At 38.3% G+C, this 15,632-nt stretch overlaps 5 protein-coding genes and 1 non-coding gene across 6 annotated transcripts; 2 read left to right on the top strand and 4 right to left on the bottom strand.

The window, feature by feature from the left end:
- Nucleotides 1-142: 142 nt before the first annotated feature.
- TRNAS-CGA lies at nt 143-224 on the bottom strand. Its single transcript has one exon. It is a non-coding gene; the product is annotated as a tRNA-Ser (tRNA).
- A 246-nt stretch (nt 225-470) lies between these two features.
- LOC106334543 (asparagine--tRNA ligase, cytoplasmic 1-like) lies at nt 471-3,373 on the bottom strand. The gene is made up of 5 exons (XM_013772841.1): nt 2,820-3,373; nt 1,273-2,120; nt 1,071-1,200; nt 951-1,009; nt 471-874 (listed from the first exon to the last, which is right to left on the bottom strand). Exons 1-5 carry the CDS (start codon nt 3,324-3,326, stop codon nt 691-693), a joined length of 1,728 nt encoding a protein of 575 aa, XP_013628295.1. The 5' UTR covers nt 3,327-3,373; the 3' UTR covers nt 471-690.
- A 629-nt stretch (nt 3,374-4,002) lies between these two features.
- Nucleotides 4,003-6,314, top strand: LOC106334544 (lectin-domain containing receptor kinase VI.4-like). The gene has a single exon (XM_013772842.1). The coding sequence runs from the start codon at nt 4,179-4,181 to the stop codon at nt 6,159-6,161; it is 1,983 nt and encodes a 660-aa protein (XP_013628296.1). The 5' UTR covers nt 4,003-4,178; the 3' UTR covers nt 6,162-6,314.
- A 1,160-nt stretch (nt 6,315-7,474) lies between these two features.
- LOC106332537 (40S ribosomal protein S30) lies at nt 7,475-8,368 on the top strand. Its single transcript, XM_013771003.1, has 3 exons — nt 7,475-7,599; nt 7,740-7,877; nt 8,141-8,368. The coding sequence occupies exons 1-3, from the start codon at nt 7,596-7,598 to the stop codon at nt 8,185-8,187; spliced, it is 189 nt and encodes a 62-aa protein (XP_013626457.1). The 5' UTR covers nt 7,475-7,595; the 3' UTR covers nt 8,188-8,368.
- Nucleotides 8,369-8,376: 8 nt separating this feature from the next.
- On the bottom strand, nt 8,377-11,063 carry LOC106332538 (IAA-amino acid hydrolase ILR1-like 2). Its single transcript, XM_013771004.1, has 5 exons — nt 10,613-11,063; nt 9,523-9,648; nt 9,138-9,452; nt 8,950-9,072; nt 8,377-8,882 (listed from the first exon to the last, which is right to left on the bottom strand). The coding sequence occupies exons 1-5, from the start codon at nt 10,970-10,972 to the stop codon at nt 8,523-8,525; spliced, it is 1,284 nt and encodes a 427-aa protein (XP_013626458.1). The 5' UTR covers nt 10,973-11,063; the 3' UTR covers nt 8,377-8,522.
- Nucleotides 11,064-12,888: 1,825 nt separating this feature from the next.
- Nucleotides 12,889-15,632, bottom strand: LOC106331517 (ATP-dependent 6-phosphofructokinase 7-like). Its single transcript, XM_013769894.1, has 10 exons — nt 15,383-15,632; nt 15,158-15,204; nt 15,042-15,081; nt 14,719-14,919; nt 14,418-14,630; nt 14,122-14,320; nt 13,772-14,037; nt 13,629-13,674; nt 13,395-13,549; nt 12,889-13,302 (listed from the first exon to the last, which is right to left on the bottom strand). Exons 1-10 carry the CDS (start codon nt 15,467-15,469, stop codon nt 13,120-13,122), a joined length of 1,437 nt encoding a protein of 478 aa, XP_013625348.1. The 5' UTR covers nt 15,470-15,632; the 3' UTR covers nt 12,889-13,119.

A 15,632-nucleotide genomic window follows, 5' to 3' on the forward strand; every position in this document is an offset into this window, starting at 1 on the left:
ACAAGTCCGAATCAAAAAAATGTAAGGAAAACGGAAAGAGTCGACAATCAGTTCCATTACATGTCAGCTTACCTTTGGAAGTTGGAACGATGACTTCCATCACGCCAGCTCTAGTTCGTTTCGCGTATAATAGAAAAAAAAACGTCGACAGCAGGATTCGAACCTGCGCGGGCAGAGCCCAATTGATTTCGAGTCAATCTCCTTAACCACTCGGACATATCGACTTCTTGTTTCGATCGTTCGTTTAAAAATTGATGATAGTATTGACAACATCTGACGCTTCAAATTATATAAAACAAAAATTCTATAAACGCCACAGCAATTTGTTTGAAGTAGTAATAATGTTATGGCCTACTGCTTACGGACCACGGATCGGTCAAGCCTAAAATAAACAATACCACCAACCCCACGGTTTTGAAGTCTAATTACGTACTTACATTTTCCGGTTTGCGAAACTTAATTTCTCCAGATAACCGAACAAACCCAGTTCCATGTCAAAATATCCATATCATTCATTAAGCAACGTATAATGTAAAATTAACCGGAACTGGTTCACAAAACCAGATCGAGCAGTAACATATATAAAAAAAAAAACATTTTTTTTTTTGGTCAAAATAAAAAAAAAAAAAAAATCTTCGCTGTTCCAAGGTAAAATCATAAAAATGAGTTTTGTGCAAAGGTAAAATCTTCTCAAAGGTCAGCTCTTCCAGGATAGCGAGGGAAGGGAATAACGTCTCTGATGTTGTCCATCCCTGTCGCAAACAGAACCATACGCTCGAACCCAAGTCCGAACCCTGAATGCTTCGCTGTTCCGTAACGTCTCAAGTCCAAGTACCACTCGTATGGCTCCACTGGTAGTCCCATCTCCTCAATCCTGTTCATACCAAAAAAAAAAAACACAATCAAAGAAACATCCAACAATTGAACAAACTGGTTTCACTTTCACCAACCTTTCCATGATGACATCAATCCTTTCTTCCCTTTGGCTTCCCCCAATGAGTTCTCCAACCTAATTAAAAAAAGACGCTCATTCATATGTACTCTTCCATGATTAAAGGATTCAACTTTACCTTTGGAACGAGGACATCCATGGCAGCAACTGTCTTCCCATCATCGTTAAGTCTCATGTAAAATGCTTTAATTCCTTTCGGGTAGTTGTACACAATCAAAGGCTTCTGAAACACAACCTCTGTCAAGTATCTGTAAGATATGAGACAAGACAACATTAGTAACGTTTTTTTCGTGTTTTAAATTGAAAAATAGTTTTTTAACCTTTCGTGCTCAGATGCTAAGTCGATCCCCCACTCCACAGGGTTAACAAACTCCTTCCCTTTAGCCACAGCTTCCTCAAGCAGCTCTATCGCTTTGGTATACGTTAACCTACCAAACGGAGTCGACGCAACCAGTTTCAGCCTATCGATGCAGCCTTTGTCGAAGTTCTTCGCCATTAGCTCCATGTCATCGTAACGCTTCTCGAGCAGCCACTTGCACATGTACCTCACGTACGCCTCCGCGCAGTTCATATCGTCCTCAAGATCGGCGAAAGCTAGCTCAGGCTCCACCATCCAGAACTCGGCGAGATGTCTCGAGGTGTGAGAGTTCTCTGCTCGAAAAGTAGGACCGAACGTGTACACGTCGCTCAGACCGCACGCGTAGGTTTCAACTTGTAACTGACCTGAGACCGTCAAGAAAGCTTGGCGGCCGAAGAAGTCTTGGGTGTAATCAATCTTTCCGTCGAGTTTAGGTAGTCCGGGTTTGAGCTTTGACCTCTCTTCGGTTCTGGATAAACTCGCTTTTGCTTCGTTGAGTTCAGCAACGGAGGCTGTGATAGTTTCCTTGCTTGCTTTAGCGGATTTGAGCTGCGCTACGGCTTCGCCTCTCGCCTTGACGATGAGTCTGGCGGCTTCGACGTCGGCCTCGGTGGGAGGAGGGTTTTCGATGAGGTCTCTCTCCAGCTTCTCGGTGTGGCTGATGAGAGTTGTTACTTGGAACATCTCTCCAGCTCCTTCGCAGTCGCTTGTTGTGATGATTGGGGTTTGAATGTAGAGGAAACCTTCTTCGTCGAAGAATGTGTGTGTGGCTATAGCGAGAGCGTGTCGGATTCTTGCAATTGCTGAGATCTGAAACCGTAGGGAGGTAAAAACACGATAATCCAATTAAACCTAACTTTCTGATCAAGTAACCATTTTTCGATTAAGTCTGAAAATAACCTCAATAACTAAACCAAACCTAAGAACAGTTTCAATCATAATAAGTGTTTTTATTCCACAGGCAAACAAAAACAGGGCAATTATTCAAACCTAACTTTCTGATCAAGTAATCATCTTTGATTAAGTCAGCAAAGAAACTCAGTATCTAAATCAAACACAGGAACAGTTTCAATCAAAAGAATTTTTTTTTTTTTTTGTATACTACAGGCAAACATGAATACAGGAGACTCCACTCAACCTAATTGAAATAAAATAACTTTCTGATCAATTAACCATTTTAGACTAAGGCTGCAAAGAATCTGTAATCATCATCGTCACTGAGGCTAACAAAAACAAGACAGTCCACTTAAACCTAATAGAAATTAAATAACTTTCTGATCAAGTAATAGTTTTTTCGATTAGGGCTGTAAATGAATCTCTAGTAATCGTCACTGAGGCTACGAAAGCTAGAAGAATCTCAATAACTAAACCCTAAACCCATGAACACTCCACTCCACTCAAACCTAACTTTCTGATCAAGAAATCATTTTTTGATTAGATCTGGTACATAATCTCAATAACTAAACCAATCCCATAACATATTCGAACAAAGTAAGTGATCTTTATTACCGAATTGGTCCTAGAACGAAGATGAGGAAACTCTCTCAACCTCTCAAGAGTCAGCTTCGTCTTAGGAATCGGGTAAGTAGCAGTATCAACCGTCCCCACATCAATCACCTCCACAACACTAAGCTCAACCTTCTGCTTCGTCCCTTTACCTTCGGGAGGAATCTTCAAGCACCCATCGACGGTCACGCAAGTCCCCGTCGCAACCAGCTTGGTGAGATCTGAAACCGAAGCGTCCACCATAACCTGAAGATTCGCAGGGCACGATCCGTCGTTAACCTCGAGGAAAGCGAAAGCGCCTTTCCCTTGCTCCCTCCCCGTTTTGACCCACCCGCTGATTCGGACCTTTTGACCCGCGAGTCCGGCTCCGCCGTCGGGTCGGCCCAGAATCGAGCGGATGCGGACTCGGTCTGAGAACCGCGCTTTTTGCACTGTTGAAGATGAGGTTCCATCGCTGGATATGGATACGGCGGGTACTTGATGTGCAGGTGGTGGAACCTCGTCGGCCATTTTGGTATGGGTGGTGATGAGTTTGGGGGCGCTGGAGACAGAACCCTAGAACAGCTAAGCAAGAACATAACGTGAAGGGGTATGATTGGAAATTAACACCCCGCGGATTCTAGTGGTTGTGGTTTGTAATTTCGTATCATAAGATTCTTAAACAATTAGTTTACTAATCTTTCCACCTCCATATAAAATATTCGTAAGATAATCAAATTACTATAGCTGGTTAATGTTTCGTTTTTTTTTAATAAATTCTTGTATTTGTTTATGATTTGTATATTATATAAATAAATAAAATATGATGTTGAGTTATATTATATTATCTTCGGTGTTCAAAAAAGTAGAAGATAAAATATGATTTCAAATATGATAGTTTTTTTTTTTAACTTATATTTCAAATATGATAGTTAGGTCGGTAACATTGTAGAACAATTGTTTAAAATATTTTAAGTTGGTTAGCAATTTTCACACCTGCACAAAAAAAAAATGAAGAGAATCAAACAACTCGAATAAACAAAAGACTCACCCAATATCTAACGTACCTGGCCATCGTGACCACGTAACGTTGTATTCAATTATGATGCATCTTATTTTTTTCCCTCAGGATAATAAAATTTAAGAAGTTTCAAGGTGTGTTGGGACGTCGTCAAAAGTCAACCACATGCCTCCATAGGACTTTCAAAATAACAGAATAATTTCCCAGGCATCACGGTCATCGTATCAGTAAGAGAACGATATTAATTCTCCCTTATCATTATTAGAAACATTTTTGTTGTCATCTTCTTCTTGACTTTTCCAACCAAAATACATCCTCCCGTCTGTTCTTTTTTTTTCTGGTCAACACACTCTTGATCATTTATGGGTGAAACAAGATCCATGATCACGTTCTTCTTGTTGGTGACCTTCCTACAGATCATCTTCCTAGCTCACAGAGCAGCAGGAGAGACGACCACAGAGTTCATTTTTCAAGGCTTTAAAGTAAACCAATCAAAGCTTCAATTAGAAGAAGATGCAACCATCACGCCCAACGGACTACTAAGGCTAACCAATCGAAACTCAGACCGCGCGGGAACGGCTTTCTACAACAAACCGGTTAGACTGCTCGACAATAACTCCACGGTTCGTTCTTTTAGCACTTCCTTCATCTTTGTCATCATCCCTTCAAGCTCAAACAACGGAGGTTTCGGGTTTACATTCACACTATCCCCAACCCCAAACCGTCCAGACGCGGAGACTGCGCAGTACTTGGGTCTTCTCAACGAAGACGACGACGGTGATCCGGATAATCACGTATTCGCAGTGGAGTTCGACACGGTTCAAGGATACAAAGACAGCACAGATCGAATAGGCAACCACATCGGTCTAAATTTCAACAGTCTCTCTTCGCTCGTCCAAGAACCTGTTGCTTACTACGACAAAGAGGGACATAAGGAAGATTTTCAACTCACGAGCGGCGAGCCGATCCAAGTCTTTATGGATTACCACGGACCAACCAGAACTCTTACCATCACTGTCTACCCGACCAGACTCGGATCTAAGCCGACAACTCCTTTGATCTCACAAAAAGTTCCTAAACTGTTGGAGATCGTGCAAGAAGAAATGTTTGTCGGATTCACGGCGGCCACGGGGGATAAATCGAGCGCACATTACGTGATGGGTTGGAGTTTCTCAACCGGTCCGGTCCCAGCAGCTACGCTGAATCTAACGGACCTTCCTCCTCCGCCTCCAAATACGGCGAAGAAGAGAGGCTTAAACAAAGAGATCATCTCCCTGGTCGTGTCTTTAACTACTGTTATAACCATCATGTTAGTGTTATTGTTTATCTTGATGATGTACAAAAGACGATTACAAGAGGAGGTTCTCGAGGATTGGGAACTCGATCATCCACACAGGTTTCGATACAAAGATCTCCACACAGCTACGGATGGATTCAAGGATAACAGAATCATAGGAACGGGAGGGTTCGGGACTGTCTACAAAGGAATCATAACCACCACGTCATCATCATCTCCGTCCTCTGATGAAATCGCAGTAAAGAAAATAACTCCAAACAGCATACAAGGCGTTCGAGAGTTTGTGGCCGAGATCGAGAGTCTAGGCCGCTTGAGGCACAAGAATCTGGTCAACCTACAAGGATGGTGCAAACACGGAAACGATCTATTGCTAATTTACGATTATATCCCTAACGGAAGCTTGGACTCGCTGTTATACAGTAAACCGAGACTATGCGGCGCCGTTTTGACCTGGGACGCGCGTTTTCAAATCGCCAAAGGAATCGCGTCTGGGCTGCTCTACCTCCACGAGGAGTGGGAGAAGATCGTGATCCACAGAGACGTTAAACCGAGCAACGTCCTCATCGACGATCAGATGAACCCTAGGCTCGGAGACTTCGGGCTCGCCAGGCTCTACGAGCGCGGATCCCTCTCCCACACCACCGTCGTCGTCGGCACGATCGGGTACATGGCGCCGGAGCTCACGCGCAACGGAAACTCCTCCTCCGCGTCCGACGTTTTCGCGTTCGGCGTTTTGCTGCTAGAGATCGTCTCCGGGAGGAAACCGACGGACTCCGGGAGCTTCTTCTTGGCCGATTGGGTTATGGAGATGCACGCGAGTGGGCAGGTGCTCCGCGCGGTGGATTCGAGGCTCGGATCTGGTTACGACGAGGAGGAGGCGAGGCTGGCGCTCGTGGTGGGGCTGCTGTGCTGCCACCCGAAAAGGGGGTCTCGTCCGGCGATGAGAATGGTGCTGAGGTACCTGAACGGGGACGAAGGTGTTCCTGAGGTTGAGGTGTACTCGCATTCTTCAAGTAGATACTCCCTTCCCTCCGATTCGAAAGAATGATTGTTTTGGATTTTAGTTTTCTGTTTTCAAATTTATATGTTATGGATTTTTAATTCATGTATAGCATTTTTAACAGATTTCTGTAAATTGCTTTTTTCTGTTTCAGTTTCATGTATATTCCAGATTTTCACAAGTATTAATAAAATCTATTATATTTCGGTGTTAAATGCATAGTCTTTTGTGATTATAAAATTTTTAGAATTCTAAACCAATAGAAATTTATTAAATTTATTAAAGTTTTTGTTTGAAAGAATTTTAAATTTTATTCAAATCAGAAAAAGTCTTTGCAATTAAAGTTTTTAGTTTACAACTGCTCATTAATAGTTAATAAAATATAAATTAAAAATGTAAAAATATAACTTTTAAAAATACTTTTTCTTCTATGCATTTTAGGAAACGCATGTAGTATTTTTTTCAACTCATTCTATTTTACTCTATACATCGCTATCTTTTTATGTTTTTATACACAGAAAAATAATCAAATAAATATAGCAATATTTTTCAAGAAGCATACACTAATAAATTACATCTATTTGGAATTTATTTGTTGTTAAGAAAAAGAAAATGGAAAATACACTATATATAATATCAATCTTTGTACAAACATATTAAGTGAGTAAGTAGTAGGCCTAGGCAAAAAAAAAAACATATCCGAAAAACAAATCGAATCTGATCTCAAAAAGTAGTACCAAATTCGAACTGAAACTGATTAAATATCGGAACAGGTTCAAAATTTTGGTGTTTAGAAAATCGAAACAAAATTCGATCTAAATCAAAATATTTTGGATATCCGAATATATTTGAATTAGATTTATATTTTAAGATTTAATATCCAATAGAATATTTAAAATATGTAAAATATTTTAAAGTTGTCTAAAGCACTTATAAACAAATAGTTAAAATTAAATAGCTAATTGAAATATTTATTGATTTTCCGTCCAAATATTCAAGCTAAACTAAATTTTATGTTAATTTTAGCAATTTTGTACACATTATTCAAATTTATATTGTTTTTTATATCAAGAAATTTCAAATATGTATGAATTTAATTTTTAAGAATAATTTTAACGAGTTGTCCAAATCTGAATCGAATCCCGCAAGATCCGAAGGGAACCTATATCAAAATTTATAAATAACTGAATAAGGCACCAGAAACTGAAAACTGGAATAGAGCCGAACCTAACAGAATAGAATACTAAAAAGATATTTTATTATTGGGCCTCATGCCTCCTAAAAGTAATTTTTACTATGGGTCTATATTTATAACCTCACGTATATAAAAGTTCTTGAAATGTTCTTTACTATAAGGCCCAAGAAATCTCACCGTCAGGTATAAATACATGTTATCAGCACCAAAAACCCTAACTCAGAGATTACGCACTCCTTTCAGCTAATCACAGCCGTCGGAAGAAAAAGGAGAGAAGCAAATCAGCCATGGGTAAATCCTCCTCATAGCTTCTAGTATAATTTTTGTACTACAGCATTAGTGAAAAATGGAATCGTTTGATTTGGTTAGACATTTCTATATCTTTTGCCATTGGATCTCTGTTAACACGGTCAGTGTTTGTTGAATCTCAGGAAAAGTGCACGGATCCTTGGCACGTGCCGGTAAGGTGAGAGGACAGACACCGAAGGTAGCGAAGCAAGATAAGAAGAAGAAACCCAGAGGACGTGCTCACAAGCGTCTTCAGCACAATCGCCGTTTCGTTACCGCCGGTAATTTCTCAAATGACTTTAAATAATTTGCTGATTTGATTACGTTTTGTGCGTCTATTGATATTATAAAAGATTGGGATAGTGAGACACCTACACTTGCATTGGTTTAGTTGAAATGAATTGAGATTACTCTAAATTGAATAATCTACAGAAATGTTTGAATAAGTACTTCTTGGTAAATAGATTATAGCTCTTTTTGGTTAGCAGACAATGCCTGTCTTTATATATTCATTGATTTATGTTCGGTAAATGGATCTTTGCAGTTGTTGGTTTCGGTAAGAAGAGAGGACCCAACTCTTCTGAGAAGTAGAAGATTGATGATATTTGCATGAAAGAGATGCTTCTTTCAAAGCTCTATTGCTCTTTTTGTAACTTGATCTTTCTCCGTTTGTTTTAGTCATGTATCTTTGGTTCTTAACTCTATATGTTTTGATTCCATGCTATGAAATACGATCTTAGTTTTGAATCTGATGATCAGCCTCCAACACAAACTAACCATGGGTTTAATCATTTAGTTTGAATTCTAAGACTAATAACCTGACAAGTGTCTTTTATGGTCTATAGAAATATCCAATGAACTATGAACAAAGTTGTAATAAAATCAGATAGTGGTTTTAGAGTTCCTCTTTGGGTGAGTCGGACCGTTTAGTGGCCTTGTAGGTATTGTACGGCCATCGATGCATGCATTGCAGCACCGTAGGGAAGCGCATCTTCGTTGACTCTATAGAGCGATGAGTGAGTAGAGGCATAACTTTTTGTCTCATCTTGCATTCCAAGGAAAGAGAAGTGGCCAGGGATTGCTTCTGCAAAGTAGGAGAAGTCTTCTCCTCCCATAACAGGCGATGCTTCCACAAATGACTCTTCACCCAGCAAATCTCCGACCATGTTCTTGAACTGCTTGTATAAGTCCATGTCGTTCACTAATGGTGGGACTTGTTCTTTACCGTGTGGTGTTAGATTCACTGGTGCATTGCACCGGTGAACTGTTGCTTGCTTTGTGATAACCTAAAAACCCGTGTTTGGTTTAGATAAACCAGAAAATCTAAACAACTGCAATCTTAAATCACATCACCTCTTTGACTCTTTGTTGAAGCTGAGAAAACCCAGTAAATGCTCGGAGAGTTCCTCCTAATGTGATTGAATCAGGGATGACATTGAAGGCATTGCCTCCATGAACCATAGAAACTGTAACCACCTACAGAAGAATGACTTGTGTTAGAAGAAAAGCCAAGACCAAGTAGATGAGGTCTAAGGAGTAACCTTTGAATCCAAAGGGTCGGTTTCACGTGACACCAGATGTTGAAGACTTAGGACGACGCTAGAAGCTGCAATAACTGGGTCTATGGTATGTTGTGGGATGGCAGCATGACCACCTTTACCAGTTACTACAGCCTCGAAGAAGCCAGATCCAGCCAGTAAGGAACCTGCAAGTGAAGCGGTTTTGCCAAAGGGAACCCGGTTGGTAAGATGAATCCCGAAAATGGCTTCCACATGCTTCAAAGCTCCTTCTTCTATCATCTTCTTCGCTCCGGCGAAAACTTCTTCAGCTGGCTGGAAGATAAGCACCACAGTTCCCTAACAAACATGTCTTAGGTTAGTGTTACTGATTAAAGCAAAAGGCTAATATAGAAAGTGTTTGTAAAACCTGCAAATCTTGGCGATGTTCTTGAAGCATCTTGGCAGCACCAAGAAGCATAGCGACATGACCATCGTGTCCACAAGCGTGCATTTTACCAGGTACTTTGCTCTTGTGCGCCCATTCAACATCTTCCTGAATTCGAGAATCAGTCCGATATCTAAAAATCAAACCAGACTAAAAAAACCAAAAATCGACCAGAACCATTAACATCCAAAATATAAAACATGACTTTTATACATAAAGATAAAGCTCCTAGACTATATTTACAATTTTATTACTAAAATTTTCAAAAATGTATACAATTTTTTTAGAAAATTATAAAAATTTAATCGTAAAATCATTATTTTCTTATATATCTACAAATTTTATAAATATTGTTTAATTTTAATTTTTGGTAATTATGCAACTTTTACAAATTTATTTAATATATTTAATTAAAATTAATAGATAGAAAAATCTATCTAAAATTATAATTTCAAATATATACATGCATATTCTTAAATATAATTTTTATGTTTAATTAAATCAAATTTATATTAAAATATTGATACGAAATTTTTTTTTTACAATATTAATAAAATTTTATTTTAAAATATAATTTCTATTTATTTGTAAAAAATATTTTAAATCTTTTTACAAAATTTACAATATTAATTAAATTTTATTTTAAAATATAACTTCTATTTATCTGTTAAAAAATATTTTAAATTTTTTTACTGCAGGAAGACACCTAGTTACTTTTAAATATAAACGAATTAAATGTCTATAAATATAATTTACAAGCATATTAAAAATATTCAAAATCGAACTATCACATTATTCCAAAATTATTTAAAAATATCCAAATAGTCTAAACTATCCGGTATTTTTATTTACCTTATTTTTAACCCATATTTCAACTAATTGATTTTTTATATATTAACTGGTTTCTAAATTTTATTATTCCTAACGATCCAACCTATAAATTAGAACCGATCTAAACCGAATTTTCCTTCTTAGATGGTTCATGAACTCCTCTATCTAAACTCTCTATACCAGATTAATAACCAATTCAAACCGAATTGAATATTCTAATGGTCTATAAATGTAACTGCACCTGCATAGGTAACGCATCCATATCAGCTCTCAGCGCGACGAACGGCGGTTCTCCCGTGCCGATATAACCAACAACGCCGGTGATAGCGACTGGATACCTGTACTTAACTCCCATGAGGTCCAGCTCCGATCTAATGAGTTTACTGGTCTCGTACTCCTCGAAACCCAGCTTTGGATTCTCGTGGATTTTCCTTCTGATTCTCACCATCCAATCAAAAAGATCCTGACTCTTGGCTAATTCGAGGAACTTCTTGGGCGTTCGCGACACATCGCCGGTGATTCGTGAAGATTCAGATGAACCACGAAGTAGAAGGAGCAGCTGGAAAGTCAAACTGAAGAGCAAAAAGTTGTTGATAGCCATGGGAGGAAGAAGACAACAAGTTTCTGAATCTTGGTTGTCTGATGAAAGATGAGAGAGTAACTGTGACGTAGTCAATTATTTACATATAAAAAACGTGTTTACTGATTTGTAATGATTTAGTTTAATGCAATTAGAGTTTTCTAACTCTTGATCAAAAAAAAAAAAAGAGTTTTCTAACTCTCCCCACCACCAAGTGATTAGTCAACAACTGGAAGTACTGCCTTGCATAGTTAACAAAATTCTATTATAACATTAAGCATTAGCGAATGTTAATACTAAGTATTGTACCCGTCTCTCCTTTTATGAATAAACTTCGACATGATACATAGTGTATCGTTTTATCCTTTGTCTTTGTTCAGTGTTTGCTTATTGAGTTTAAGAAATAGACATTATTGTTTTGACCAAAAAAAAACTTCGACACGATACATAGCTATGAATAAACTTCGACATGATACATTAGGTCTGTGCGTTCGGATCGGTTCTTTTCGGGTCCTAAATATTTAGACCTAATAGGTACTTAAAAATTTTCGATTCGGGTTCGGGTCGGTTCTTCTCAGGTTCGGATTGGTTCTTCTCAGGTCCGGGTCGGTTCGGGTCTATAATTAAAATACCCATAAAATACCCGTAATTTTTCGGGTCAATATCGGGTCCGGATCGGGTTCGGGTATTTAGGATCTGAAAAAGATATGATATACCCAATTCCATCAACTTTAGTTGAATATTTGTCATATATATCTAAAATTTTACAAAACAACTTAAATGAAACTATTAATAATTAAAATAAAATATTTTAAAACTCTAAATTTTACATTTTAAAGCTTTATATTACTTAAAAAATGTTAAAAAATAATAACGAATGTTGTTCACAAAAGATATTTCAACTAAATCATAAAATAATATATATAAAATAGAACACAAAAACATCATAGATTTAGATATACATGTTTTTAAGTCGGGTACAAATCGGTTCTTATCGGGTCGGGTCTATTCGGGTCGGTTCTTTTCGGGTCCGGATCTATTCGGGTCGGTTCCTTTTCGGTTTTGGTTCTTTCGGGTAAAAAAATTTAGACCCAAAAGGTACTTGTAAATTTTCGGTTCGGTTCCGGGTCGGTTCCGGTTCGGGTCTTCGGGTCCAGGTTAAAATGCCCAGGCCTATGATACATAGTGGATCGTTTACCTTCATTCGATGGTGTTAGCCATTCAGTAATAGCGACGTAAACATATATTTTTTTTTTTTGGTAAGAGCGACGTAAACATATATTGATATATATATCAAAGACTAGTCGGCAATGGATCAAGCCTCCACCTAGATTTTTTTTTTTTTGAAACACAACTTCCATTCATTAGATAATAAATGTTAAATGGGAGGTGAACCCCCTCCAAATACATTCAAACTCTGTTTCGCAAGCACATCTGCTGCTCTGTTATTTTCTCTCGAAATCCAAGCAAAAGAAATAGAAGCAAATTCATTTGCAATGCAGAGAATATCCGTCACGACACCGTATAGTTCTGTTAATGCATTACCATTCTTGATGCTATTGATTAGCAGTTTGGAATCTGATTCACATTTAACCTGACAGATTTCCATCTCCCTGCACTTTTCCAGTCCTGCCCGCAACGCTAAAGCAGGCGAGAACACTTGATGTTTCAGTCCCGAATACTCCCGCAATTCTTCCTGTGTTGAGATTGTCCATCCCAGTCCAGCGACTGTTGAATCCACTCTCCAAGCCGCATCTGATCTCAGCACTGTGGCAGTTTGTGGCTGCATACAAGCCTCCACCTCGCCTCGTGAATTCTATATTAGGTTATATATCTTTCCTATTTAATCTAATTATTGTCATATTATATTCTAAATTCTTACAAAATCATAAAATGATATAATCTCAAAATGTAAACAAAACAAAAAGATTGTTCTCATTATTCATAAATCATAATCATATGATATGATATTTGGAAGGTGCAAAAAGTTGCAAAATGTTACAAAACAACACATCTACAACAATCTAAGATGTGTTTCACAAATTCTTACAATTATTCCACTTCCACACGAAAACGGCATAATTTTCAGAAACCCCTGAATATATATGATTCCTGAAACTGAAAGTTCCCAAACAAAAGTTGTTTTTAACGTTCACTTGGTGATCTCTTTACTCTTTAGTCACTTGAGGAATATCCACAACTCCGTTACAGTTTTCACCGTCAGGCGGCGTCTCCTTATTCTCCTCAGATACATGCTTAGGACCCAAGAAACTTGGCTGATTAGTAGAAGACAACAGCCTTGCCCACATTCTATCCGTAATCACCACACTGTTCTGTTTCTCTGTTATCCTCTGCACAAAAACAAAAAGATCAAATCAGGACTAATCTGTCAGGAGTCCATTGCAACATCTCTAGTCACAATTCAGATTGATTAGTAACTTACGTAGAAAGGGATGTATGTTTGTCTTCCATGGACAAGACCACTGGTGTAGCCGGTGTAACCAGCCATTGCACCATGAACCGCGCTCTGAGCTAGAAGCGTACAGTATACATTGTCTGCCGCATTGCTTGGAATCGCCCTGATCATGTATGTAGGATCTAAAAGCAAGAAACAAAAACTAAGTTTAAAAGAAGAGTAAATCCAACTACTTGAAAAAGGGGTTATGATTTTTGTTACCAATATATTTGAGATTCATCACCATCTTGATCTTCTTGAAATGATCCTATCACCATTAAATAAAGTAAAAAAAAAAAACAATATTCATGAGGTTTCGTTGTAGTGGCATAAGAGAAAGTTTTTGAGTCTTTTGTTTTGTTTACCTTGATGCTTTGTGATAGCCACAAGCCGACATCTTTAAGAACCTTGTTACCAGACGCGTCCTCAAGAGTATTAGTCTCCATGCTTTTCGTCATCATTTCTTGACCTGCTCCTTCAGCAAGAACAATCACCATGTGACCATGCTCCTTGAGCCGTTTCTCTATGTACTCAAAGAGTCCACCTTCTCCTTCAAGGTAAAATGGTGACTCTGGAATCAAGCAGCAATCAACATCTCTGCTTGCTAATGTAGCATACATCGCTATGAATCCTGTAGTAAATCATCAAATAGTCAAATAATCATTAAACTGTAACGTTCAAAGCAAAAAAACACATAAGAAGAGAAAAAACTTACCACTGTGACGACCCATAAGCTTTACAAAACCGATACCATTCTCATTACTCTCAGCTTCAACGTGTGCTGCGTTGATCGCTCGTTGAGCCTCCTCCACAGCAGTGTCAAACCCAAAAGATCTATCAATTACTGGTATATCGTTATCGATCGTCTTCGGTATTCCAACCACAGCAACTTTAAGTCCACGCTTTCTGATCTCCTACATGGTTTCAACACAATCTTTATTCAGCTATTAATTTTAAAGCTTACAACTTAATTAATATTATGTCGTAATCACAATGGCTAGCGTACGTTACCTCAAATATTTTTGAAGCTCCTCTCTGTGTTCCGTCTCCACCGATGATGTAAACCTGGTTGATACCCCGCTCTTGGATGCTATCAACAATCTTTTTGGTATCATGCCCACCTCGTGAGGTTCCCAAGATTGTTCCTCCTCGTTTGTGGATATCGTTCACGACTTTAGAGGTTAAGGGGATAGTGTTCTTTGCATAGAAACCTCTGTATCCACCCTGTTACATATGAGAATCATTAGGACAATAGCTGCGATATATCAAACTGTAGACGAAGAGATTAGTATTATGTTTTCACAAAACTTACATCGATTCCAAGGATTCTTTTTACTCCGTACATGTGAGATAAGCTGCTCACGATTTCTCTAATCACGGTATTGAGGCCAGGACAGAGACCTCCACATGTAACAATACATGCATGGACTTCATCGGACTCAAAGTAAACCTTTTGGCGTGGACCCGCGCGTCTGAAATGGATTCCTCTTGGACCATCCTTGTGGACTATAATCTGAATAACAAGAACAAAAAATAGAATATTTTCCTCAGTTTTCTGAGTAAGATATAAATCATCTAAACACCATATTTCAAGCAGTTAGGGTAAAAAGAAGGATTGTGCTTGATGAAACTTACCTTCTCAGGTACAGTATCTTCTGTATCAACAAAGTATTGCCTGACAAAACCCAAAATCAAACCTATGAACACCCTTGAGCAATGAAAACGTCTAAAGATAGGTGAAAATTACTTACTTAACCACTGAGTAAGCTGGATTGTCTTTTAATGGATTCTGATAAGTCTGCAAATAACATAAACCATGAAACATATGTTACATATCAAAGATACAGAACCCAAAGCAAAAGACTCATCCATTGTTAATAGACGATATTAGATACGATCTCTTTGTAGAGATGGAGAATATTACTTTAACTTTACAAATCAATAAGGTAACAACCAGAGATCAAAGTGCAACGTACCGGAAGGTCAGGAAGATAATCGATGAGATGGGGAACGTCTTGTAGTGTATAACCACCGGGACCGTTGACGATCTTCGGACTAGACATAATCAGAAGATGTAAGAGAGTGAGAGAACGAAGAACTTTTCTTGATTTTTCTTAGACGGGTAATCTGATCACACAGGTGGTTGGCCTCAAATAAAACTTTTAAACGTGAGTGTGTATATGCAATTGGGTACAGGATTCTCGTGTATATATATGTAAATGCAGG

This window comes from Brassica oleracea, chromosome C3 (assembly GCF_000695525.1).
Source record: "Brassica oleracea var. oleracea cultivar TO1000 chromosome C3, BOL, whole genome shotgun sequence".
NCBI lineage: Eukaryota > Viridiplantae > Streptophyta > Magnoliopsida > Brassicales > Brassicaceae > Brassica > Brassica oleracea.

What these genes read in the sequence shown, in the direction of transcription:
- LOC106334543 (XM_013772841.1), bottom strand. Translation starts at nt 3,326, where the DNA reads ATGGCCGACGAGGTTCCACCACCTGCACATCAAGTACCCGCCGTATCC. An exon ending in TTAGCATCTGAGCACGAAAG is followed by an intron (nt 1,201 to 1,272) that starts GTTAAAAAACTA and finishes CATATCTTACAG; the next exon opens with ATACTTGACAGAGGTTGTGT. An exon ending in ATTGATGTCATCATGGAAAG is followed by an intron (nt 875 to 950) that starts GTTGGTGAAAGT and finishes TGGTATGAACAG; the next exon opens with GATTGAGGAGATGGGACTAC.
- LOC106334544 (XM_013772842.1), top strand. Translation starts at nt 4,179, where the DNA reads ATGGGTGAAACAAGATCCATGATCACGTTCTTCTTGTTGGTGACCTTC.
- LOC106332537 (XM_013771003.1), top strand. An exon ending in TCGCCGTTTCGTTACCGCCG is followed by an intron (nt 7,878 to 8,140) that starts GTAATTTCTCAA and finishes GGATCTTTGCAG; the next exon opens with TTGTTGGTTTCGGTAAGAAG.
- LOC106332538 (XM_013771004.1), bottom strand. Translation starts at nt 10,972, where the DNA reads ATGGCTATCAACAACTTTTTGCTCTTCAGTTTGACTTTCCAGCTGCTC. An exon ending in TGGATGCGTTACCTATGCAG is followed by an intron (nt 9,649 to 10,612) that starts GTGCAGTTACAT and finishes TCTCGAATTCAG; the next exon opens with GAAGATGTTGAATGGGCGCA. An exon ending in AACATCGCCAAGATTTGCAG is followed by an intron (nt 9,453 to 9,522) that starts GTTTTACAAACA and finishes CATGTTTGTTAG; the next exon opens with GGAACTGTGGTGCTTATCTT.
- LOC106331517 (XM_013769894.1), bottom strand. Translation starts at nt 15,469, where the DNA reads ATGTCTAGTCCGAAGATCGTCAACGGTCCCGGTGGTTATACACTACAA. An exon ending in AAGATACTGTACCTGAGAAG is followed by an intron (nt 14,920 to 15,041) that starts GTAAGTTTCATC and finishes CTTGTTATTCAG; the next exon opens with ATTATAGTCCACAAGGATGG. An exon ending in AAACATACATCCCTTTCTAC is followed by an intron (nt 13,303 to 13,394) that starts GTAAGTTACTAA and finishes GTTTTTGTGCAG; the next exon opens with AGGATAACAGAGAAACAGAA.